Source organism: Harmonia axyridis, chromosome 1 (genome assembly GCF_914767665.1).
Source record: "Harmonia axyridis chromosome 1, icHarAxyr1.1, whole genome shotgun sequence".
Classification (NCBI taxonomy): Eukaryota; Metazoa; Arthropoda; class Insecta; order Coleoptera; family Coccinellidae; genus Harmonia; species Harmonia axyridis.
Window position 1 is genome coordinate 27,192,423 of NC_059501.1, and position 25,991 is coordinate 27,218,413.

General features: G+C 33.9%; 3 protein-coding genes across 9 annotated transcripts in view; 1 reads left to right on the plus strand and 2 right to left on the minus strand.

The window, feature by feature from the left end:
• Positions 1-25,991, plus strand: part of LOC123675412 (hypoxia-inducible factor 1-alpha) — a 163,344-nt gene that overhangs the window by 79,656 nt on the left and 57,697 nt on the right. For all 6 annotated transcript variants that reach the window (XM_045610782.1, XM_045610788.1, XM_045610769.1 and 3 more), the window contains exon 7: positions 18,432-18,576. In XM_045610782.1, the coding sequence (XP_045466738.1) occupies positions 18,432-18,576 (145 nt within the window). The remainder of the gene's footprint in view (positions 1-18,431; positions 18,577-25,991) is intronic.
• On the minus strand, positions 468-5,432 carry LOC123675432. The gene is made up of 3 exons (XM_045610794.1): positions 5,242-5,432; positions 2,477-2,759; positions 468-1,113 (listed from the first exon to the last, which is right to left on the minus strand). The coding sequence occupies exons 1-3, from the start codon at positions 5,323-5,325 to the stop codon at positions 563-565; spliced, it is 918 nt and encodes a 305-aa protein (XP_045466750.1). The 5' UTR covers positions 5,326-5,432; the 3' UTR covers positions 468-562.
• LOC123675438 lies at positions 8,723-25,889 on the minus strand. 2 transcript variants are annotated; one of them, XM_045610806.1, is made up of 3 exons: positions 25,833-25,889; positions 10,471-10,726; positions 8,723-9,221 (listed from the first exon to the last, which is right to left on the minus strand). In XM_045610806.1, exons 1-3 carry the CDS (start codon positions 25,872-25,874, stop codon positions 8,866-8,868), a joined length of 654 nt encoding a protein of 217 aa, XP_045466762.1. In that variant the 5' UTR covers positions 25,875-25,889; the 3' UTR covers positions 8,723-8,865. The 2 variants fall into 2 exon arrangements, with proteins under 2 accessions (XP_045466762.1, XP_045466756.1); XM_045610800.1 differs by lacking the exon at positions 25,833-25,889 and adding an exon at positions 12,669-12,859.

Genomic DNA, 25,991 nt, shown 5'->3' on the forward strand with positions numbered 1-25,991 from the left:
AATTCCAACTGACAAAATATTAAAACAAACCAAAAGAAAAATAAATGATCCAAAACTGTATGAATTCAGTAAACAGTTAATAAATTGGAGAACTGAATTAACATAAAGTCCAACGTATGTTTTGCAATATTTGTATCTTTAAATACAATAATTCCTCATCAGTGTCTTATAGTTCGAAAAACTACTGAATTCACAAACTTACATCTGTATATTCATTTCCCTAACTTTTTAATTTGAGGACACCGTAGGTCGTATCTCTATTTCTCTGGTAGGATTTTTCTTAATCAATCTTAATAGGTTGCCATAGATCTTCTGTCTTACTCTTCTGTAAAATGGATATACAAATCAACATTCACAATTGAAATAACAATTTTAGGGAATTTGATTTATTCTTTTGGTTGATGTTGACTCTAATCAATAGAGAAGAGGGAAGTGGATACGAGGCAGATTGTCCCTATAAATCGGAATAAAAACCAAAAAATATTTATTAGACTGAATTTTGAATGTTTACACATAAATAAAAACATTATTGATAAAGAAAAACATAATATAAGGTTAATGTTCATACATGGATAAAAACATTATTGATAAGGAAAAATATAATATTAATAATAACAATTACATTTGAAGGGAAAGCTGCAGTTCCAGATCCTCTTCCCGCCTTATATTTTTTGGTATCATTTGTACCAACAATCGGTAAGGTTTCAGCTTTCTTCCAAGATCCTTCTGAAGAAATTGGCGTTGAATGTGTCGATGGAACTGATTGATCCTTATTTGCTATATTGTTGATATCGGTATTTGAATCATTGGTAACATTTGGCGTTATCATTTTTTTCTCAGTAGATATTTCTTGATGATTCGAAAGAGGTTTATTTTTCACTTGGCCTTTACTGTTTGACACTCTTTCAGTCGTTGTCAACATTGACGAACCGTTAGTTGTGTCAATGGGTTCATTCATTGGAGTTTCTTCGTTGACTTCTTGACAATTTTCATTTTCAACTGGTTCTAACGTGATGTTTTTATTTGGTGCTGATGAGTTCCACTTTTCAATTTTCATATCGGTATCAGGTGAAGTTTCATTATCTTTGGTTAGGACTGCGTAATATGTTTGTCCTGCAATTTGTCAAATTTAATCAGAAACCTAATACAGTCTACAACTAATTTTTTTTTATTTGAGGGATTGCAGAAATTGTCACTAGTTGGAAATAATGAAAATTTTCAAGTTATAATTTTAACGTTCTAAACCTAAACATAATTATTATTCAATCTTCCGATAGATATTAAATTCCAGTCGCTGCATTAAATAGTATCCTGATCCTAAGATCTCAGCTATTTCTATTTCTGGCTGATAGTTGTCACTATCACAATTATAGATGAATTTAGTTAACCGGTTATTTCATCGCAATGTCCAAATTATCAAATTTTGAGCCTAGAATGGTCTCAAACGATAAGGTTGGACTCACTGATGATTAATCCGGCCCCAAATTCTATGCTAACTGAAAATCTGATGTTCTCGAGTACTATAAGACTTAAAGAAAAAGGATCCCTGATCTCGTTTTTTGAAATAATGAGATATCAGAAAGCAGATCACAATAATCATGATTCGTTCTCGTTTCAAATATACCGCTATATTTTGGTTTCTGTTAGAGTTATTCGAAAAATTCAAAAAATTTTTTTTCAGTAGTTTTTATGGTTTATGTTTATATGATACTCATTACAGATTAATTACCGTTTTAGATATAAAGGACAGTTGGTGTTCCTTAAAGGGACACCCATTTTTTAAGTCGCAAATTTTTCGAAATGGGACACCTTATATATGTAGAAACATTTTTCATTTTTTTCGAGTTTTAATTCATTTTGTGTCCATTGTGTAACTGTAATCAAGTCATTTATAGGGTTTCCCATTTAACTAGAAATTAATAATCATTTTAAAAATATAGAGGAAAGTTGATGACAATTATACAATGGACACAAAATGGATTGAATCTCGAAATAAATGAAAAATATTTACATATAAGGTTAAGATGAAGTCGAAATCTTATTATCTTTGAAACGGATAACATTTTTGAAAAACTGATTACGAGATGCTTTCCGACAAATCTGAGGCTAAAAACCTTCATCTCAAAAACAGTAATTGATTTTTGTGATCTGTTATGAGTATCATATGCCATCTAAATTACCAAAAACTTCTTTTAAATTTTCGAAAAACTCCAACAAAAACCAAGAATTAGCGAAATATTTGAAACGATCATTTTTCAGAAACGCGAACTGATCAAGATATCTATGATCTGTTTTCAGATATCTATGACCTGCTTTCTGATATCTCATTATTTCGTTGAATGCAGAGATTGGGGTCCTTGAAGATTTTTTCTCCAAGTCTTATAGTTCTCGACATGCTTTCCGTGAGCATCGAATTTGGGACACCCTGTACAACGTGAACGGCAGAAATGATTTATAGTTCATTCAAGTTATTTACCTGGTGTCTGCACTTTTGTTATGAGATATGTGCTTTTTTCGACGTGCAGAACACTGACATTTCCCAAAAGAGTATTTCGTGAATTATTCCGATAAAATAATTGAAAAGTTTCCTGATTCACATTGACTAAACTCAAAGTCAATGTTTGGATGCTAGTTCTCCAAAGGATAATTCCGTCGTTGCCATTTTTCGAGGAGGAAGGTTCAATATGCATTACTGGGCATTTTCCTATAATTGGCAGAGCATTTTCACTGGCATTACGTATTGTCCACGAGCCTTCGAACTGAAAGAAAAATGTTTAAATTAATTGTGGGTTGTGGTTGTGTTTTTTTTTTTTAATACGTATTCAATTTATTTCCACCCACTAAAAGAGTTTGAAGAAGATGATAATATGTCTAATCAATTCTTAGGGTCGCTGGACACTAATTTTCCGCCGGTCTCTGAACAGATGTGAAAATCTTTGATCTTCTTGTTGTCGGTGCAAGTGTTGCACATATGTTGTAGATGTAGTTTCTCGTAGTCTGGTCTGAACTCAATTGAATTATTCGCCCTGAAATGCCGAGTTTCATGGGCATTCAGGCTGTTTTCCATTCGACCGTTAGCAAAGCCTTTCTACGGATCCCTTAGGGTTGTGGCTTTGATAATCCTAAGTTTGTACACCGAATTCTTCAGTTCTCGGACTTAAAATATTTTCGAAGGAATCGATAGATTCCCTTCAAAATTATTCGGTTCATTTATTGGAATAATCCTTTGAATTTTTGTTGTGTTTTCAATAATTTATGGTTGGAAACTGAATTCGAATTTCACAATTCTAACAACGGTATCACTCTTTCATAAGTAAACAACAATGTAATCATCCAAGATTGCAATCAATATTTTTTTATTTTGTTTACTATATAAAAAATTAATGTTCATTATGCTCAGGATAAGATATTATTCTACTGCCACCATTGTTTGTGTTAAACAAACCATTTTCACACGTTCGCTTAAAAAAAAACTTACACTATGGTTCATTATTTCCTCGGCTGTAGAAATATCTCAAATAATTGAAAAATTTGGTTTAAAAAATAATAATAAAAAAGATTCATCTTCGATCTCATTCTTGTGCGAGGAGGGTCAATACATTATAGCTTTTTTGTTCAAGTTTTCATGCAAAAAAGTTTTGAACGGCGTTCAGTGCACGGGTGGGTTTTTTTTTAATTCGATTGCGACACGGAAGATTTTTTGTCGCAAATTGAACGAGGAATTCAGAAATGATTTTTAGCTTGAAATATCTCTGTGGCGTACCATTTTTCCTTAAAAAAAAAAGAGATTACTACATAAAATTCTTGATATCATGTCAAAAAATTTGCATTAACTATTTCTTGAGATCTATCAAATTCATTTGAATACCTCGAACTGTTTTAGAGCAACGAATAGTCAAATCTTAAGAAAAAAATTTCAAACCTCGTATCTCGTAATACGAAGCCTTCTTCTTCTTCTTCTTCGGGTGCCTATTCGTTCCGAATATTGGCGATCATCCTGGATATGATAACTTTATTCACGGCCGCTCTGAATAACTCGGTAGTAGTTTTCGAGAACCATGTCCTTAAATTTTTAAGCCATGATATACGTATTCTTCCTGGTCCTCTCGTACCATAGACTTTCCCTTGGAGAACGGATTTTAAGAGGCCATATTTATTATCATTTCTCATAATATGTACGAAGCCTTAGCGAACAAAAATTATATAACAAACCGTCATTATTTTTTTCATGCAGAATAACTCCCCGACGTTTGTCGCACTTATTCACTAACACCCTGTATAATATACCTTTCCGGCATTATATTTTCTTCTAGATGACAAGAATGTAGACACTGGTGTCCGTAAAGTATGGAAAAAATTCATTTTTAGCTGAACAGACCATTTTAAGAAATAATCCTAACACACGTTGATTTTTTATTTTAATTTACCGTATTTTAAAATAATAATCTAATATACAGAGTGAATTACTTTCGAGTAATGACGTCACCGTCATTTTTTTTTAATGGAACACCCCCATTTTGTATTAATTTTCCGATTACTCTAGCTGAGCTGATTCCAAAAATGTATCACATGTTGATTCCAATTGGTACAGGTTGGACAAAAATACAATTAATAGTTTTGTGTGTGCTCATAAAGTAACGGGTAACATTCTTCATTAGTTAAATTAACAATATTATCAAAAATACTTATTGTCTAACGGCAATTGGTTCGAATGTAACACCCTGTAGTTTCTTACAGTTTTAGATTAATAAAAATATATAAAAATAAGAAATAATTTCCTTCATATTCTGTCTGCTAGACAACAAGTACCAAACATGTTTGTGAACAGCTCATTTTTATTAATCTAAAAATGTTACAAACTACATGGTGTTACATTCAAACCAATTGTCGCTAGACAATAGGTAAAGAATGTTACGCGTTACTTTATGAGCACACACAAAACTATTGTATTTTTGTCCACCCTGTACCAAGTGGAATTGACATGGCATACATTTTTGGAATCAGATCAGCTAGAGTAATCGGAAAATTGAGACAAAATGGGGGTGTTCCATTTAAAAAAATGACGGTGACGTCATTACTCGAAAGTAATTCTCCCTGTATATTAGATTATTTTTTTTAAATACGGTAAATTAAAATAAAAAATCTATGTGTTTCAGGATTATTTCTTAAAATGGTTAGTTCAGCTGAAAATGAATTCGTTCCATACTTTACGTATACAGTGTATAAAAATTATCCACTCACTTGTTTCAGCGGTAGTGTATTTGTACTCGCGTGACATATCTCAAAAAGAACAATTGAACAGAAGATTTTCGCGAACCGATTCATTTTCGAAGGGTTTTCACTATTTGTTCCAAAGTGAAAAAATTTCAAGTCGCATTCGACAAACTTCTAATGCTTTGATAATATTCATTTTGTTATCATGAATATATGCTCGAAATGAACGTGTTTATTTAAAAAGGAAAATTACCATGCAGCCATGCCATTTTCTGAATTGCTGAGCGATGAGCTTCCAGTAAACTAATTAGGTGCCAAGATAAGAATTGTAGAGTAAAAATTTCCATTTTGATATAATCGGGCCCTGTGAATGATAATAATAATAATAATATGAAAACCAAATGAATATGAACACTTTATTTGATCTCCAGTTTTGCAAAAAAAAAATAATAACAATAATAAGGAAAGGAGGCGTTTGATCAGGAGTGGATAAGCAATGGCTAAAAAAATATCAAGTTCAACTCAACTGATGAAAAATCCCTCCCCAAACTTGATAGTGTTTCACCGTTCCTAAACAAGATAACTTTCAAACGGAAGGACCTAGAAAATTTTCAGGGTATGTTCGAAATGTTCGAATCTCAATGCTCTCAGTTCACAGGAAAAATTCGACTACACCTTTCCCAATTGTAATTAAGAAAACCCAAAATGTAATTCAGAGAAGCAAATTGAATTTCAAAAAATGAAAATTGTAATTCGGAATAGGAAGTTGTTATTCAGAAATGTTAATATGCATTTCAGAATAGCAATATGTAATTCAAAAACTATAATTTGTATTTCAGAGTAGTAATATGTAATTCAGAAAAGGATAAATTGTCATCAGATAATATAAATTGGAATTGGGATTCGATAATTTGTAATTCAGAATTGGTTACATGTACTTCAGAATTAATAAAAATGAATAGCCATATCTATGTAATCTATGTTGCATAATGGAATCGAATCTCTTTATTTTCCATCGACCAACAAAGTATAGAAAAAGTCATAACAAAAAAAAACTAGTAACATGTATCTAGTTCACAAAAAAAAAAAAATTTTAAATTCAAAACTTTCAGATCAAATTTGTTCTCTAAAAAAATTTTTCAAGCTGTAAAAGGATTGAATGACAATAAGCTCATTGAGTTTTCTCAATGTACTGGTAAGTACCTCACATTCGGTACTGTTCTGAACTACATATTACATTATTAATGAAATAAATCAGAATCAATTGCGACATATTACATTATCTGAAATTTAATTGATAACTTCTGAAATACAATTTTCCTTATCTGAAATATAATTTGCATTTTCTGTATTTCAGTTTACAATTTTGAATTACAACTTTGTTTTTCTGAATTTCAATTTCATTCTTCTGAAATTAAATTGAGTACATATTCTGAAATTTAATTTTTCTTTTCTGGATTATGTTTTCCTATTCTCGAATACTAGTTTTTTTTCTGACATCGAACTTTGATTTTCTGAACCACAATTGGAAAAACCGTAGATGAAAATTTCCCTCAGGATTGGAAATTCAAAGCCGTATGTGAAATTTCATTGTTTGGAAATAAACTGCAAGGAAAGAGGTTCACATTTATGCACAACTTGGCTTTCCTCATTATACGGAAGGAAGTACCTATTTCATAATGATAATTGCATTTTACCTTTTTTTTTTCTTCGTCATATCATTTATTGCAATCAGTGGCTGCTGGTGCCTCTTAGCTGCAGTGTTGCAACACCGTTTCAGGGAATGAGACAATTAGTAGTACATATTTTCCAATTTTTCAACATTGGGAGATATTACATAACATCTGAGAACTAAAATGTTAAATTTCATTATTTTTTCAACGTGTATTTTTGTTGAAAACTGCTTACTCTAGGAAAACCATTCCATATAGATTATCTAAAGAAGATATCTCTTATTCATCATCTCCTTCTGTAGTTTATTTTGTATTTTTACTGAATAAACTCTATTCTACTCTATTCTATTCCTGTGGAATTCGTTTTCAAATATGGTTCATTGAAATTTTAAGGAAGAAATATGACTATTTACTATTTTTTGAAGAAGCTGTTTTAAGGAAAACCAGTGGATTTTACTTACTGATGATTCTGTCAATAACCAAAATCATATTGCCGCTAGTCGTCATCAGATTGACAAAAAAAAATCAAATTGGCTGTTGTCAATTTCAAATTGACATTAAATAAAATGCAATTCTCGAAATAAATTTAATGAATTTGGAAATTTCCTGGAAAGTTATTGATAAATTTCACAAAACTTATTGTAATTTGCTCGATGAAATTTCTTTGTTCACTTTCGGGTAATTTTTAACACTTCCATAGATTTAAAATTACAATCAACGAGTTGATCGGTCAGTCTAAGTTTTATAAAACCCCTTGTATATCTTGCCTAATCTTCCTATTCAGGAGAAATAAATAATAACTGTTTATCAATTGAAACCATCAACGAGTTTTAAATCATTTAGTAAAAAATACTATCCTGCATAATATGCAATGCAGCAGGAATAAATCTATGGATATGTGCAATGAATTTCAGACAATTAGAAACAGCTGTTTTGCCATCCATGAACGACGTTGTTTTTGGCAAATCTGCCCCTTAAAATTTGCGGCAACATTCTTCTTTATAAGTACCTATAAGGCATCTTGATTCTTTTTTGAATAATGAATTTGAATTATGATTTTTTCTCAAAATTATTTACTTTCTATTCACAAATTAATAAACAATTCAATTGATCCATTTCAAATTGAAATGAAATTGATAACTAAAAATTCAATTGATACATTTCGTATTAATGTGAAATTATTGATAAGTGCCAATTTGCTTTTGTTTGTTGTCAATTTGACTAGTGTCAATGTGGTTTTGAACATTGTCAGTTTACTTTCGATCAATGCCAGTTTGAAATTGAAGTTGCCAATTTGATTTATGCCATTTCAAACTTGAAAAGTTATAATAATTATTAATATGATCGTTGGATGTGGTCAAGACACCTGAAGATGGAATTCTTTTTTTAATTAATGTCAGTTTGAAATTGAAGTTGGCAATTTGATTTTGACGTATGTCATTTTGATTATTTATGATCAGCGCCAATTCAAACTCAAAAAGGTATAGAAACACTGCTCACTCGCTCTGGAAAGTTTAAGATAAAACTGGGACTGTGAGGGACTTTCCTATGTCGCTAACTTCGAATTTTGCTGTTGGTTCCATGAAAACATGGCAACTTTATTAAATAGAGCAACCCACGAAAAGCAGGGATGTACCAGGTAATGACGCAGACATCTTAGCTCCATCTTACGTCTGTTATTCTGCTGGTGGCGGTGTGAAGAGCCGCAAAAGCTTTTTGAATACTGTCTGCAGGATTTGAATGGCTCAATGAACTGTTTTTGGTCAAAAGCCAAGAAGGCTGTTGAATATATGGTGGAACCTCTGGAAATGGGTATTTCATGGTGAACTCGAGAATTTATTCCAATAATATTTATTTATTAATCGAAGTATAATTCAAAATTGAGTATGTTGTACCAGGGGTCGGTTAAGCATATTTCAGTTAATTTTGTTTTAAGCAATATTTTGTTCGAAAACTGGATCGTTCAGATCTGGAAATGTCATTTGGATATTATCAGTGACAGACTGATTAAGACCACTAGGAGGTTAGAAACGATCAATGATGATCCGCTATTCTTAGACTTGCTGGTTGTCGACTTGACGGTGGTGGAATTGATGGTGGTGTCCTTGATGGTCATGGGCTTGATGGTGGTAGGCTTGAAGGTGGTGGAATTGATGTTTGTCTCAGTTGGTCCAGATTCTTCATCCTTTATGTATTTTTTGCATGATTCAGTGTCCTGACCAGTAGGGTAAAAAGTGATATTTTTCAGGTCTGCAGTTTCATCCAACTTCTTTTTGATTTTCCCATCGATTTTTATTGCAGTGGGTCCCGTCAATATTAAATATGTTGGAATTTCTGAAAAACAACACACCATCAGGATTCATGAAGATACACCTATTTTGTCCAATTATTACTTTTCCTTGGGAGGGTATAATTTACAAAATAATTCATAGGGTGTTTATGCAATCAAATATCATAATACAAAATGACGATAATGAAAGATAGGAAAAGTATAAGCTAGGGATTCATCAAGCCAAGAAGCTTAACATTTCAACCAACTACTTGACTTGAAACTCAAGCTCGTGAAAAGTTACGTACTTGAGCTTGACTTGACTTAATTTCAGTTATTTATAGCTTAACTTGATATCAAGCTACTTGATATTACATACTTGAGCTCGATATGTACGCGTCGCACGCATATATTTCTGAAAACTCGTGTACGCTTAGACTAAATAAGGGGATTCCTCGAGCGCAGAGACTGAAGCCTTCGCCAGTGTGACTTTATTAGTAGTTTTCTCACATTTCTTTGAAATTTTTTGTTAGATTTTGGTAGTTTCAGAAATATCTTTCCAAACTTGGTCAAAATGGCCAAGGATTTTTTAACAACGCCAGCATCTTTAGCTCCTGTTGAGAGAAAATTTTTCAGAGCTTACAGTTACAAAAACCTGCGATATCTATAAGATGCCTCATGTGTCTTAAATCCTGAATGGAAAATTATGAAATCAAACGAAGCCTGGAGGTTTCTCAATACTAAGAAACTTTGTTTTTGTATTTTGTTCTGATTCATAGTGATTTAATTTATGATCCTATTTCAAAAAAGTTGATAAATACGAATGGAAAATAGTGGACTCTCTTCTACCATTAGTAAGTGAGAAACAATTTGGAGAATTGCACAGTTGGAAGAATGTGTTGCAATAATAAAGCTATAATTCCTGTATATGTATATTAGAATGAGTCATAATTATTCATTGAGGGAAAATAAAGATAAAGGTGCTTAATTCCATGAAACAATAGCAACGAAATATGGATTTTCTATTTGCTCGGGATTAATGGATTCAATGCTTAAAAGCTTATTCATTCAAAAACAAAGAGGACAAAAATATGAGGTTCTGATTACAAGCGCTGTGTTGCAACGCAACCTGGCAACCCCAAGAAAATCTGGAGCTAGAGCTAGAGTGACGTTTCGTTTCGTGTCGTCTCTTAAACACGATTTCGCGTGATTTAGTTTTTGTGCGTTTTGTGTTTTTTTTAAATAGATGCAATATCTATCAGAAACGTTCGTAAACCTGACGCTATTTTGATATTAAATATTCTATGAAATTACCTGCTGAAGTGGAATTTAGAACAATGTAGTTTGGAAGATCTAACAAGATGAATGTCATATTTCCTTTCTTATCGGTCGTTTCAGTGAAAATGTGCAGGTTACTGGTAGAGTTAAAAATAGTTAATTCCACAGTAGGAATTTTTTTGGAATCGTATGACAACACTGCACCCGTTCTGGTGGTATTTATTTTGACATATGCGCAGGATTCTGAATCCTTGACATCGCTGGAATTCCTCACCAACCATGTCCCAGAGATCTGCGGAAAAGATTCAAAATATATTTATCATAGAACTTTTTGGAATAATTCTTTTTTAGTTTTTCGAAGTAGGTAGGTATGTACTGCTACCTTTCAAAAGTTCCGAATGATTATCATTATCAAGAACATGCCGTTGGATAATCCTCACTGAAGTGACGCTTGTTTAGCTCTGAAAGAGGAAATACTACCACGTTACTGATCAGTTCAAAACGAATTTATAGACTTTTTTCTAGCAACCACCGATTTTTTTGGGGTTTTCACATAATTTCTTTAAACAATAATCTACATTGATATGTTCAATGTACAGTGCATCCCATTTTGGGTGAGACAGCCAGGTTTCTCGGTTGTTATTTAAGATAGAGCCTTGCGGTTTTCACGTTCCTGTCCTACTTTTTCGTGAAACTCAAGTTGGTCTAATCAGATGCTGCATAACTGTTTCCGTTCAAAAGATACAGGGTGATTTTGGAAATTGATACTTTTCGGACCCCTCCTTTATCTCCGAAATTATTAGAAATAATGCTGAGCTGAAAACTACGTCTGAATCAGAATTCTGCGTAGAATCCAGTGGCGTATTCAATATTTTTTTTCGGGGTATGGTTTTGAAGATTCAACACAAACCTATATTTTTTTTAATGGAACACCCTATATATCATTACGTCGTTGAATTCGTTATTTTTTTCCCTTCAAAATGATGTATGATACTATGTAGGTAGGATGTTCAGAAATGTTAGAAAAACACTAAAACATCAAGTAATAATGATTTTTTGTGAATGGGCCATGAATTTTCTATGTTTCAATAAGAGGATTATTACTTTCGATTTTTAAAAGTAGTAGGTCATTGATGACACAAACATCCCTGTTGTTATTATGGCTACTATGCATTTGGGAGCATTGTTTTATAAAGTAGGCATTGGAGGGAAAAAAACCAATCTGATCTAGCTGTCATCGCTATAAATTATTGTTATTATTATTAATTCTTCTTTTCTATGGGAAATCCATTGCCCATTAACAAAAAAATCATCATTATTTGATGTTTTAGTGTTTTTTTAACATTTCTGAACATCCTACCTACATAGTATCATATATCATTTTGAAGGGAAAAAAATTACGAATTCAACGAAGTAAATACATGGTGTTCCATTAAAAAAAATATAAATTTGTGTGGAATCTTCAAAACCATACCCCGAAAAAAAAATTGAGTACGCCACTGGATTCTACGCAAAATTCTGATTCAGACGTATTTTTTACCTCAGCATTATTCCTAATAACTTCGGGAATAAAGGAGGGGTCCGAAAAGTATCAATTTCCAAAATCGCCCTGTATCTCTTGAACGGAAACAGTTATGCAAAATCTGATTGGACCAACTTGAGTTTCACGAAAAAGTAGGACAGGAACGTGAAAACCGCAAGGCTCTATCTTAAATAACAAGCGAGAAACCTGGCTGTCTCATCCAAAATGGGATGCACTGTACAAAGCACTGTTATATTTTTGAAATATTCATGAAATAAAAGGTAGAAAAAAATCATCACAAAAGAGGTAAAACTATAATTTTGTAGATAAATCAATCGAACCTCGTACACTGCATACACTAACATGCTTCGAAAAGAGAAAGAAGACGAAGTGGATGTACACCGTACAATGTTTGACTGATATGCGAAAAGCCACGTGGTGGTACTCCCTCTGAAGAATAACTTCAAATCGACAACAGACAATTATCAAAAAGAAATATTCAATCGTCTCATGGTAGGTTTCATAAAAAATTATCGTGGTGATTTGCTGGATCAAATCATTTATGAAACCCTACGTTAATCAACTAAAACGTGGAGCAATAAGCACATCAACCGATAAACAAGAATATGCATAAAAAACTAATTTTTCGACTTGAATTTTCCTGTGATCGTATTCGATCGAATCAATAACAAATATCTATAAAGAAAATTACCTGATTAAGATCTAAACTGTTGCCACCTTGAAAGAGTAAATAAAGAAAGCCGAAAGTAACTAACAAGCACTTCTCGTGATAATTCATTTTCTTGAGTGTCGGTGTTGTTAACGTTTGTTATTAATTGAAACGAAAGGTAGAGAGTACGCGATATTTTATGGACATTTGCATTCTTATCTATATTTACACAATAGGATGTTTCAAACTGTTGACGACTTACAGCATGATAACGTAAAGAAAGGCGGTTTAATATGTTGTCATGGCTAATTTCCTTCCGAAAATTCGCATTACGGATACTGATTAACACATTATTCATTGAGTAAGCCGGTGCAGTATACAATATGCATTTTCTCTAATTCTGTGGTTATTCCGTTCATTCTTCCACATCTTGTAGAACAAAATCGTGCGAGAATATATCAGAAACGCAAAGTTTTCATGGTTATATTTTATTATTATATGTTGGTACTCCGAACTTTCCGCCACGGCTTTATCTGTCAATTCATCAATTTGCCTAAGATGCATAGAAAACCTGGTGTGTCTACTTATACCTGTAAAACTTTCAGACAAAACGGGAGATTTTTGAGATTTATACCTACTTGATTTGAAGGGATCGCGGTCTGCTTCAGATGGCGCATACATCGTTTGCATTTGACATTTCTCTCAATTCTCGACTCTCGTGAATCAAGGACGTAGATCTTTTTTTTTCTTGGGGGGGATAATCGAAAAAAAAATTTCTGACGACAACTTTCACTCATATCTGTAATGTTAGAAAATGAAGTTTGATAACGAAGTTTGAACCAAATTACTCGAAATAATTGTTTTTATAACCAATTCGGTTTGTTCTTACCTTATACTGGGTGTTCTCAAATTAGAGTTACGAAGGAAAATGAGAAATTACTTGGATAATTTTGAGAAAAAAAAACTTCATGAATATGAGCCCACAAAAGCTTTGTTTTCAATATACAGGTTGTTTCTAGTGTGTCGTACTTTTTGTGATGCTCATATCAGTTTATCAAATATGTATTTATTAATCTTCGCTACAGATTGGGTAAATAAATACCAAAACTTATAATTAAGGCATTCATTAGAGCTAACTAGCTGGATCTTTATAATAATTTGGATTTTCCTGAGGATTACTAGAGATTTTTTCTCGAAATCGATAGCAGATACGACAAAACTATAACAAACCAAAAAGTGTAGTACTGGACCAGAGTTTTTTTCTACATTTTTCTAAACTAACAGCTATTCACCAAAATATAGTTTTGGAGGAAGGAAGCAGGCATCCTTCCAGAAAAAATATCACCCTGTAGATTTGCATTCAAAATTAGCATATCACATGGTGAAAAATTTAAACTGGCCAATTCAAATTAAATATCTTGTGAAGGGAAGGTTATACGAGACAAAACTTAAACTTTAACACATGTATCTCAAAACAAAATGTTTGGGAACTCATGTTATAGGACTTTTTTTCTTTCAAAATGCTCCAGAAATCTGTCATTTTCATTTGTATCTCCAATTTAGGAACACCGTGTAATTACCCTCAGTATCCCCTCATTTCTACGCTCTTGTCGTGAACTTTGAGTATAGAACAATAATATTTTATATTCTATGGTGTCATTATATTCCATTCATTTGATTAAAAATTCGATATGAACTGAATTTTAATTTATTGTGAATGTTTGCAGTGTCTAAAATCAGTATTTCCTTTTTAAACGGCACCAGGCAGATAGCGGGAATTCGAAAAATTTTGAAGAGCGCCACCTTACAGAACTCTGGTGAAGCAGGGCACCAAAGCAACAGGTGGGTCTCTCAAAAAGTCTGAAACAAAATCGAATCAGTAAACACACCAGGGATTCTATGCATCTTAAATTTGCCTCAAAGAAATCAGTTCTGCCAACCAACATTTTTCAATGCAAAAATCACTAAATGATATTTATGGAAATATTTCATTAATTTCAATAAACATGCAATGAATTAGAGAAAATAATGTATAATACTCGTACAGAAGGCTCATTCTACCACTCGTTCATTCAAAAACTCGCCACTTCGTGGCTCGTTTTTGAATTTTGAACTTGTGGAAGAATATCAATGCCTTCTGCACTTGTATTACAAATAACTATTCTTACGTAGTAACATTGGGTATGGCCCGTAAATCTCCCTGGTTACTTTGATTGGCAAGTTGGCGGTCCGCATATATCAAATTCTTCAAAAAGCGGTGACTATTTTCTCAGACTTCGGTGAGTTTTCTGTCACCACAGTAACCGTACTTTTATTCTGGTGAAGTTCGGTTGCCACTCCCACTCGTTTTGTCGATTATTGTTTATGAACATTTTTCATGGCATCTGACACTCAATACTTTAATATTTTAATCATGAAACAAATACTCTTCAGGGCAATTATAAACTTTTGTTTACAAGAGATTTAAGAAATTTCGAGGTTATTAATTAACCTCAAAACTTCTACCAAGGCAAAAGTTTGTTGAACAAGTGGTAAGCGGTCTGTATATACGAAGCAGGTTACCTGAAATATTGAAAACCGCTAGTAACCACAGTACGCTTATTGAAATCATAAAGACAATTTTCAAGGAATCGAAATTCTTTCACACATTGGGTGTGGAAGAATTTCGATTCCTTGAAAATTGTCTTTATGATTTTAATAAGAGTACAATATTGTTTGTCGTAACTAGCCTTTAAAAAGAAACGAACTGTTTCGAAACGTCGGCGTTGTTTCAAATTAAACAATAGAATCAAATTGTGTCCAATATTTCCAATATTTTCTTATTTATTAAAACAGATTTTCCAAAGTCCGATGTACATGGTGTTGTTTCGAGGATTCAAACGATTCATAATTTTTTTTTACCCGGACCTGGAATTTCAAGGCGGTTATTGCATGATACGTTTGGGCTCTCAATAAGAACGGCTACCCCAAGAGGATACTAGAAATCGCCAGAACACCAAGGGATAACACAGAACCTAGACCAGAAACACAAACCGAATCAACTGAAACGATAACCACGGTCATCCCATATGTGAGAGGGTTATCAGAAAAACTAAGAAGAATTGGTAATAGATACGGCGTGAGAACTGCATTCCAAACTAAGAACACTGTCAGGGCTAACCTAACCAAGGTGAAACCTGACAACGAAAATCAAAGAACAAAAAATTGCATATACGAAATACCATGCGAGTGCGGTAGATCTTACATTGGAGAGACCAAACGCCCCCTGGACACAAGAGTCAAAGAGCATCAAAAACTAGCTCGACTGGGACAAACAGAGAAATCCAGGCTAGTCCAACATGCTTGGGATGAGGAACATAGGATCAAATGCGATGAAGCTTCCATAATATCAAAGGAAGAAAGATCGAAACGGAGGAAACTCAAAGAAGCAGCCTTCATGGCCATCACTCCGAATCCCATAAGTATGCCGTCTCTGGAGATCAAGGAAGTCTGGGCACCAATCATAAGATCTGATCTGAGGAAATTGAACCCGGTCCAGGTCGGAAGCACCTCGACACCACCAAGTTAAAAAATGAATCGGAATTCGGACGGATAACTGCGCACACCATCTGCGCAACCCGAATATTCGACTACTGCGCATCCCAACTGCGCATACAGGTGTAACTTATATTAAGCTTAATGCGTATAGATTACTACCTGCTTCTGTAGACTAGTGGTGAGAGTTAAAGGATTGCTTTATTGAAAAGAAGAAGCAATCTAAATAATAAAAACAAAAAACTCCTATACACTGCTATGATGAGACCGATAATAACGTACGCCGCACCAGTTTTTTCCCACCTGAAGAATTCCCCCTTGAAGCCTCTACAAATATTTCAAAATAAGGTACTCAGATTAATTACCAATAGTAATAGATATACCAGAATCAAGGACTTACATAAAAAAACAGAACTTGAAACAATAACAAAATACATACATAGAATTTCTAACCATTTCTACGAAAAGCAATGCCAAGCCAGCGACATAACACAAAAAATTACACACTTAAGAATTAATAACATTGACTCCTCTTTCAAACATAAACTGCCATATCAAAATCTAGCGATCTTTGGTAGAGCTAACGTACAACCTTAATATGATAACCCCTTAAAACTGAATTTTCTAAAACAGGTTTTTTATCTTTATTTTCCAGTAAATCCACCTAACTGTATCTGTATGTATATATACCAATTTAACTATTTGAATCAACACTATGACTTTTCACCTATCTTCAACTATTGTAAGGTCAAATTCGACCGCTCCGTAATTTAACAACAGTGTAAGCATGTATGCAGGAACTGTGTATTGATAATAATTGCTAATTTGTAAAGGCGGATGTGCCTGAGAGATATTTTTTTTGTATATAATTTTCGAAATAAATATTTTTGAATTTGAATTGAATTGAATTGTTAAAGGATTGCAACCGATTCGACTAAGGTTCAAACCCCGATACCCTCATACGAAATCGAAAGAAGTATGGTGCGTACAAGTCCAGACAGACCAAGTTTGGCAAACGGTTCTTCTCAGAACCACCCAATCGGTCCTTCTCAGGACCACCACCCTGAGGACGGCAGGCGAATGCTTGCCGAAACGTCGGAAACATCCAACCGCACAGATGATGGAAACAGCCCAAATAACTATCTAACACCTTGTATCTCGGCTACGAAGACAGTAAGACCCAATAAATGGGGTATCTCCAGAACCGCCTTGGTGCCACCTATGCACCTGTATTTCCGTTTCCCAATGAAACACCCTGTATAAGGATTTTAGGTACTGGCTGTAGCCCCCAGAAAGGCGATAAAGTTTGAAAAGACGATATTGTCTGACTGGTAAACAGGATGCATGCGAGGTCGGGTGGTCTTTCACCCCTCCTCTAATATTATCCAAGAAACTTAGAAGAGTTTTTGTTGCCTGCACTGCAGAACATTCCTAGCTATAACCTAACATCAGCTGGCAGCAGGATGGAGCAATTTCGCGCCTAACATGTCTCTGTGACGAATTCGTAACATTTTTTCAGGCAAATTGATGTCAGGAGAGATGACATTAATAGCCATCCCCCAACCTGCACGTAGTGCTGATTTGACACCTATACACCCAGTTGCAGGAACGTTCATTAAAATTTAATTCCATAATTAAAATTTAAATTCTCCAATAGTCTCCTTCTATGGGCTACTTCACCGTTCAATGACGTTCAATGGAGGATTAAAATGTTAATGCGGCATTAAATTTTAATGAACGTTCCTCCAACTGGGTGATAGAGAGTAGTCATCTAAAGTTTACACTTAAAACAGTTAAATGCAATTCCTGGTACATTTAAAACAAATTATTCGCTATATAACATAGCAACATAGTAAAATTTTGTAATATTTGTGATTTTACTCACAGAAAACCATTTTGGTTCTCTCTATTTTTTGTATATTCATGTCATTTTTCCCTCATATAAATCGATAGTTTAATTTGAGGGAGTACTTTTTGTTTAATTCATGTATATGTAAACTTTGATGATGAATATATGTTATTATGTTATTAACATAGAACATACTTGCCAAGCATCAGGAATTTTAGTGTTAGCTCGAATGAGTTTCGTGAACGCGAGGGTAGACATTTAAACGACATTATTTTGAAGAAATAAATTCACAAGTAGTGAATTTTCGTAGATAATAAACATCTTTTTGGCAAAGAGTCGTTTTTTATCGCTTTTTTACATATAAACCTTCGTTCAAGTCCTTCATGATATCAATCAATTATTTTTACTCATTTGAATTGCAGTATTTTCAAAAGGACAATGTGAAACAACAAAGTACAGATTCCTGGCGAAAAATGGTGGATACGTTTGGGTATTGACACAAGCAACTTTGATTTACGACAAGACAGGCAAAGCGCAAAGTGTAGTCTGTGTTAATTACGTCATAAGGTAAGATTTTTATATTTGTTCATTTTTATGTACGAGAAATTCTTAGAATTCAAATTCTTAGATTTTCCTGAGAAATTTTAGAAAATGATCAGTTTTCTTGTAGTGAATTGGAAATGCCAGTGTTTGCATGTTTATTTATTGTTGGGTATTAATTTTGTCTATTTGCATTATTCATTTTTCTTTGAAGTTTTGTGCTATTCGCTCCTTGATTGGGGAATAAGTTTTGTTTGTTTCCTTCTAGTCGAAGTGGAATTTTAGCCAGAACTGTCATACTTGAATCCATAATTTTTTAGATTCGTCAAAGGAAGAATCTTTCATGAATGGAAATCCTGATGGGGAGAAAAGGTAGGTGACTTTTTTATTATAATCGCTGGTATTTCCAATTGGTTGCAATAATTTTTATCTAAAAGTGCAAAGAAAACTGTTTCAAAATCAATTTCAAATATCGCGATATATATCGTCGATATTATATATTTTTTTTTTACGTTTTTCGATTACAAGCACTTGTGACTATCGTTATGGAACTTTCCGTTTTCGCCCTGTAAACCCAAATATTTTCGCTGAAATTTTATGAATAGGTTTTTAGAAAATTTTGGCAATGTGAGTTATCAATCCGGAAGAGTATCGTGAGCACCACTACCTTTTGCAAGGCTCAGTTCAACTATGTTGATAATCCCTGAGGCTTTCTCGTTTTACGAGTGCACCGAAGAATTCAATCCAAGATTTTTTTTTAACTCCTTTTAAATCTTTCATTTCCATTGCATAATTTCCTATTACCAGATTGAACTAATACCTCTTGAATCGAACAATGAATTATTATTCGATTCAGAATAAATTTGTAGTATTTTCTAGTCGTTAAAAACACACGCATAATGTACATCTTACTCATCCGTCAATTCGGTCTGTTTGTGGCGACCCCTGGAATACATGCAGCTAAAGGAAAATCACTATAATTAAGACATGTAAATAGCAACTAAATACACATGTCAGCTATGCTTGTTTATTTGGCAGAGACAGAAAGGTTCATTTGGTTAATTGAAATGGTCTAGGTGCAAAAATACCAATGTGTCTATATTTGCAACATCTGTAGAATGAGCCGAGGTCAGTCACGCCAGCGCTCCAATTCAACCAGTCAACTAATAAAACAGGCTGAATGTATTACTAGTTGCGGAATATATTGTCGATGTGCTCAAATTCATTGATTTTCCTACCTTTTAGAAACATAACATTTTTGGACGATTATTTTCAAGCCTTTGGAATAGTTTGATTGAAAAATATCACTGTTGATTCTTTGTTAGGTATATAATTAAAACTAGGGATTCACGGTTTGGCTTGATATTCAAGCTACTTCACTCAAGCTCAAGCCAAGTAGCTTGACTTGAAATCAACTCAAGTTCAAGTCAAGTAGTAGTTTTTCAATATCAAGTCATGTTACTTGATAAATAAATATTTGACTCGACATTGAAAAGCTACTACTTGACTTGACCTTGACTTGAGATTGAGTCAAGTAGTTATACACTTATACCGTTGGTCACTTATATCGTTGGTTCACCAGAGCTTTCTTCAGAAAACATATCTAGTATTTACACGAAATTTTGTATACATTTCGATTACTCAATTACATTGAATATGCTACGGCTTCAGAATCTATTTGATCTCATATACAGGGTGAAGTTTGTTAAACTGGAAGCATTTGTTTTAAAAATGCTCTGTTTGACGTACGAATTCGCACAAATTCGTGACATTATGTATGTGGAAGGACAATACCAATGCTGAGGTCGTAATTTATCAATTTTCAGAATCGAATTCTATTTTTCTGATATCAAAATTCATAATGAAAATCATCTTGTTTATGGAACAGTAAACAAAATTGAGATTTCAAAGGACACCTACACTCTTCAATACACCGGGTGGTTCAAAAGTCTGGAAATGGTGGATTTATTTCGCGCACAGGTGGAAAATCAGAAATCTGAAACTGGGGCGTGAGATTTTACATCCGAATTGGTTGGATCCAATATTTTTTCGTCCATTTTTGGGCCTTATGCAGCGTTTTTTGTTCAAAAATCCGGGGGTGTTCATTCAGATCAGGATGCAAAAATTCATATTCTGATACTGAGGTCTTTAGTAATTTTTCTCGTTGAATCGAATGAGCCATCAAGTTTTGGGCCTTATACGAGATAAGAGGCCCAACTTTGAAATCTGCTAGAAAAAAGAAGGGTTTGCATTTGAAATTTCAAACTTAGGTCTCGGTATCTCTAATAAGGCCCTTTTGCATCCAACATTTGAGGGGCTGAATCGATTTGACGAGAAAAATTACTAAGGACCTCAGTATCAAAATATGAATAGGGCACAAAAATGGACGAAAAAATTTTGGGGTTTCAACCAATTCGGATGTAAAGTCTCCCGCTGAATCCGAATCTGCAATAAAAAAAACGGGTTTGCATTTGAAATTCCAAAATTGGGCCTCATATCTCGTATAATGCCCTTTTGGGTCCAAAACCTGATTCGATTTCTCGGGCGAAATCACTTAAGATCCCAGTATTAGAATTCAGCTTTCCCACCTGTGTGCGAAATAAATTCACCGTTTCGAAACTTTTGAACCATCCGGTAGAGACATAAAATTTCATAGCACACGTGCAGATTTCGAGAAAAAAAATTAATAAGGGAACCGCTCAAGTTCAATGAAAAAATCTATACCGAAATGTATGAAAAATTATACCCAGAAATATACCCATTATACCCCTGGTCTCAGAGCCAGAGTTTAGTTGAGTTTTATTCTCTACGATGTGTATATCACCCTGTATATCTATTAACGCGTTAATTGTAATGACTTCGCAACGACCAAGTTATGGCGAATACAGTAAGATAGCAATAACCTTTTGAATCCCATTTACGATTGAAGAAATTTTTATTGAATATTACTAAAAACGCCTAGTTAATGGGCTTTAATAAGTTTATAACATAATAGCCAAGTTAACAACGCAATTTACATAAAATAATGTTCACATTTGCATATCATATTTATGACGTGCTTCCTCATTTTTATTATGGGACTGCCAGAAATTGGAACTGTGAGTTTTCATTCATTAATTCATCAAAAAAGCTTACGAATTTATCGAAAAAAAAATTGAAATCGAATTCTCGTCTACGAAAAGCCTAATTCGAAATTTGGTGATCATTCACGAAAATGATTTATTTTCAATACCCACATGGTTATTAGTTTGTTTCATTACTCAGGAAAGGTTTATGTTCTATTTCTATTGGACACCTCTGTATTTTCAGATATAAATTTAGAATTTATATTTGGTAACTGTTGATTGTTGATAGTTTAAGCACAGAAGAAATAAATGACGATATTCACTCATTTGTGATTCCTAATGAAATAAATTGATGTTATTCCTAATGTCCTTGAAAAATTAATTTCAATAATTTCCCATTGAAATTATGTAATGATGATAGGCGCCCGAGAGAAAATATGTTAATACATAATATTTGTTTGTCGTGTTTATGAGAATCTTATCGACTGTTGTTATGATAAATCAAATTGAAATCATGTTGATGTGGTCGTTGGGTTCGCCAATTTGGCAACGGTGTAGAGTGTCTTTCTTGCCAAGAAACAGAAAAATTAAAATTATATCCGTCAATATGATTTGTGGGGATGGACCTATTCACTAAGTAGAATAAGAAATTAAACAAATCTAGAATAATCGAAGGATACATACCGCACACTTTATTAGGAAAAGCTGTCTCCTGTCAAAATGGCCGAATTTTTGATTTGTTATAGTCCGAATCATTACAAAGAAAAAGTTCAAAAGACAGAAGTTTTTCTATAGGCTAGTTTTGACTCTAGATGCCCCTGAAAACTCTCATTTATTCTAGATTGTTGAACAATACAAAACTTTATCCTGGATAATCATCATTATTCTGAGTAATCAAGATGTAAACAGTCGTTGATATGAGATACTATTAAGAGCATTGTACTTAGGTGTTGTTACATTTGGTCAATTATATAGTGTGTCCCAGCTACTTATAATTTTTTAAGTTCAATTACTCGAAAATGGTTACAAATCGCCTGAACGATCTACAATCAAAAAATGTTCTCGATTCCAATTTACAACTTAATCTACATCACACGAAAAAAATATACAGGGTGTTCCTTTCAGAATAAAGCGTAAGTTAATATTCCATATTGAAAAATATTTTTCGACCATCATAATTTCGAGGCATGAGAAAGGATAAGAAATATTTAAATATCTCTCCAAAACGTCATTGAAACGATTTTTTTTTTTCAATCCATTATTGTACAGTTAGGGATTTTTATGCTATGAATCTGCAAATAGATCGATCTTTTAGTTAGTGACATTTCGAATATAACTTTCGCTCCATTTTGAAAATATTACTCGTATATTTTTTCGCGTGTGATAAAGAATAAGATGTAGAATAAGATTCATAAACATTTTTGGATTGTAGATCGCTAAGGCGATTTGTAACCATTTTGGAATAATTGAACTTAAAAAATTATAAGCAGCTGGGACACACTGTATAATTGACCAAATGTAACAACATCAAGGAACAATGCTTTTAATAGTATCTCATATTAATGACACCTCACATCTTGATTACTCAGAATAGTGATGATTATACAGGATTACTCTTTTTGTCAAAAACATTTTACAAGTAGTAGTTATAGTATCAGGTGTGTGAATAAGTCTTTCCCGTTTTTTGTAAGAGATGGCGCCACCAATACTGTGCGAGTATTTAATGGTTACATATGTCATAATCAAAGCTTATTCATCTGTCAACAATTCCACACTAACACATTAGTTGAAATTTTTTCGCATCATAAATTTTTGAAATCGTGAAAATGTCGAAATTTGAGCCGAGTCGACGTCATTTGCGGGAAGTTTCACTCCATTGGTTCAATTTGAAGAAATCTGCTGCCGAGGCGCATCAGTTGCTTCAGGAAGTTTATGGAGAAGGTTGTGTCGATGATTCAAGTGTTCGCGGATGGTTTCGACGCTTCAAAAGTGGCGATTTCGACGTGGAAGACAAGGAGCGTTCCGGGCGGCCGCAAATCTTTGAAGATCAAGAATTGGCGACTTTGCTTGATGAAGATTCGTGTCAAACGCAAGAAGAACTTGCTGAAGCATTGGGAGTTGACCGAACAACCATTTCCAAGCGTTTGAAAGCCATGGGAATGATCCAAAAGCAAGGAAATTGGGTGCCGTACGAACTGAAGCTGAGAGACGTCGAACGGCGTTTTTTCACTTGCGAACAGCTGCTTCAGCGACATAAAAGAAAGGGTTTTCTGCATCGTATCGTTACTGGCGATGAAAAGTGGATCCGTTACGATAATCCGAAGCGAAGAAAATCATGGGGACTACCCGGCCATGCATCATCATCGACGGCCAAGCCAAATATTCATGGCGCCAAGCTCATGCTCTGTATATGGTGGGACCAGCTAGGTGTGGTTTACTATGAGCTTCTGAAACCGAATGAAAGGATCACAGGCGAGGTCTATCGACGACAATTGATGCGTTTGAGCCGCGCACTGCGAGAAAAACGGCCACAATACTCCGACAGGCACGACAAAGTTATTTTGCAACATGACAATGCTCGCCCACATGTTGCACAGCCGGTGAAAACATACTTAGAAACGCTCAAATGGAAAGTCCTACCCCACCCGCCGTATAGTCCAGACATTGCTCCGTCTGATTACCATCTCTTCAGATCGATGACGCATGGCCTGGCTGACCAGCACTTCCATTCCTACGAGGAAGCCAAAAAATGGGTGGATGATTGGATAGAGGCCAAACCGGTCGAATTTTTTCGCAACGGGATTCGTATGTTGCCAGAAAGATGGGGAAAAGTTGTAGCTAGCGATGGCCAATACTTTCAATAATTCATTTGTAACCATTTTTTCACAATAAAGGCTCAAAATTTTAAAAAAAACGGGAAAGACTTATTCACACACCTGATACAATAAATAAAGCTCCTATTTTGACAATTAGTAATTGCGTAAAAGATGTAACTATTCTCTTACTGACATTTTGAAATAAAGTCAGATCAATAGGCCTCAGAACATTTTCGAAAATCGTTGTTTTGATTCTGACTCTCGATGAACATTTGATACGTTTTGAAATTAACAGATATCAATGTTTCTGGCATCAAGGTAAACGTTGCTGTAACTACTTGTACGATTTATGAGGGTTCGCAAATGGAAGACATTTATATTTAAACCGTATCAATACAAATTCATGAAACATAACTCTTTTGACATTGACATTTTGAGTTGATTCATTTTTTTTCCATTCATATTGAATATTTTGTGATTAAGAAAGGGCAATAAGGATCATTGATCCTTCGTCATTATTCCTTGAGGTAATAATATATTGACATAATAGTGCAAAAAGATCCAAGTGTATTACATATACGAATATTATTTTCAGATCGAATATTTTGATCTACGTCAATTCCTATTATTCAACGCGTAACTTACGTAACCCACGACAGTTCGAATACCGACGCATTCGATTTATTAAGAACGTGTTGCCAAAAATTACCGCGAGGCGTTATTTTTGGATAGCGAAAATGATTGCAGGTGGTGGCCGGGTTTTTTTTCCAAACAATGTAGTTACTTTAAAGGTGCAAAATTTTGGGGATATTTTGTGACAAACGTAAAAATTCTCTTCTGCCGATTCAATTCTGGAAGGTAGATCTAGTAGAAGCTTATGTCATATCGGCCTTATCGTTCTGCAATCAAGCAAGGCTACATGCGTTAAATTCATGCAGCAAATTTCAAATTACTTTTATTTTCCAGGAATCTCGTCTTTATGACTTTATGATTTTTTTACTTTGGTTCATAGTTGCAATATTTTTTGGAATTAGCTCAAAAATTTTTTGGTTCAACCCAACAGTTTACGTTTTGGAATGGGTATAATCGAATAAAAAAATCCAGAGGTTTTCTGGGAAACTATGAGAGCTATTCGCGTGAAATTTTGTACAAAAATCAGTAGGAATATGGCATTGGTCCTTCATACTCGTGATTACAATTTATGAGAATTTCGTTTTTACACAAATTGACCTCGCACAATCAAGAAATTTCAAACCTGTAATGCTATAGATGTGCTGAATAAAATATTATTTTTCTCTAGGCGCTCTCTCAATTAGTTTCGAACTTATGAATTTTTCAATGAGGCGTTTTGAAATAAATGTTCACACACGATTAGCCTAAAGTAATAAGGGTCGCTACTTGCCTTAGGTTCGAATCCCAAGAGGATGTGTGCTTCTGTTTGCATTTCACAATTAGATTTTCATCGAATAATTGGGAATATTTTTCGAGCAGAAGGAAATAATAAACCAATGTGTGAAAGTTGCAATGTTTTTCATTCGGTACTCATTCATTCATATCGCAA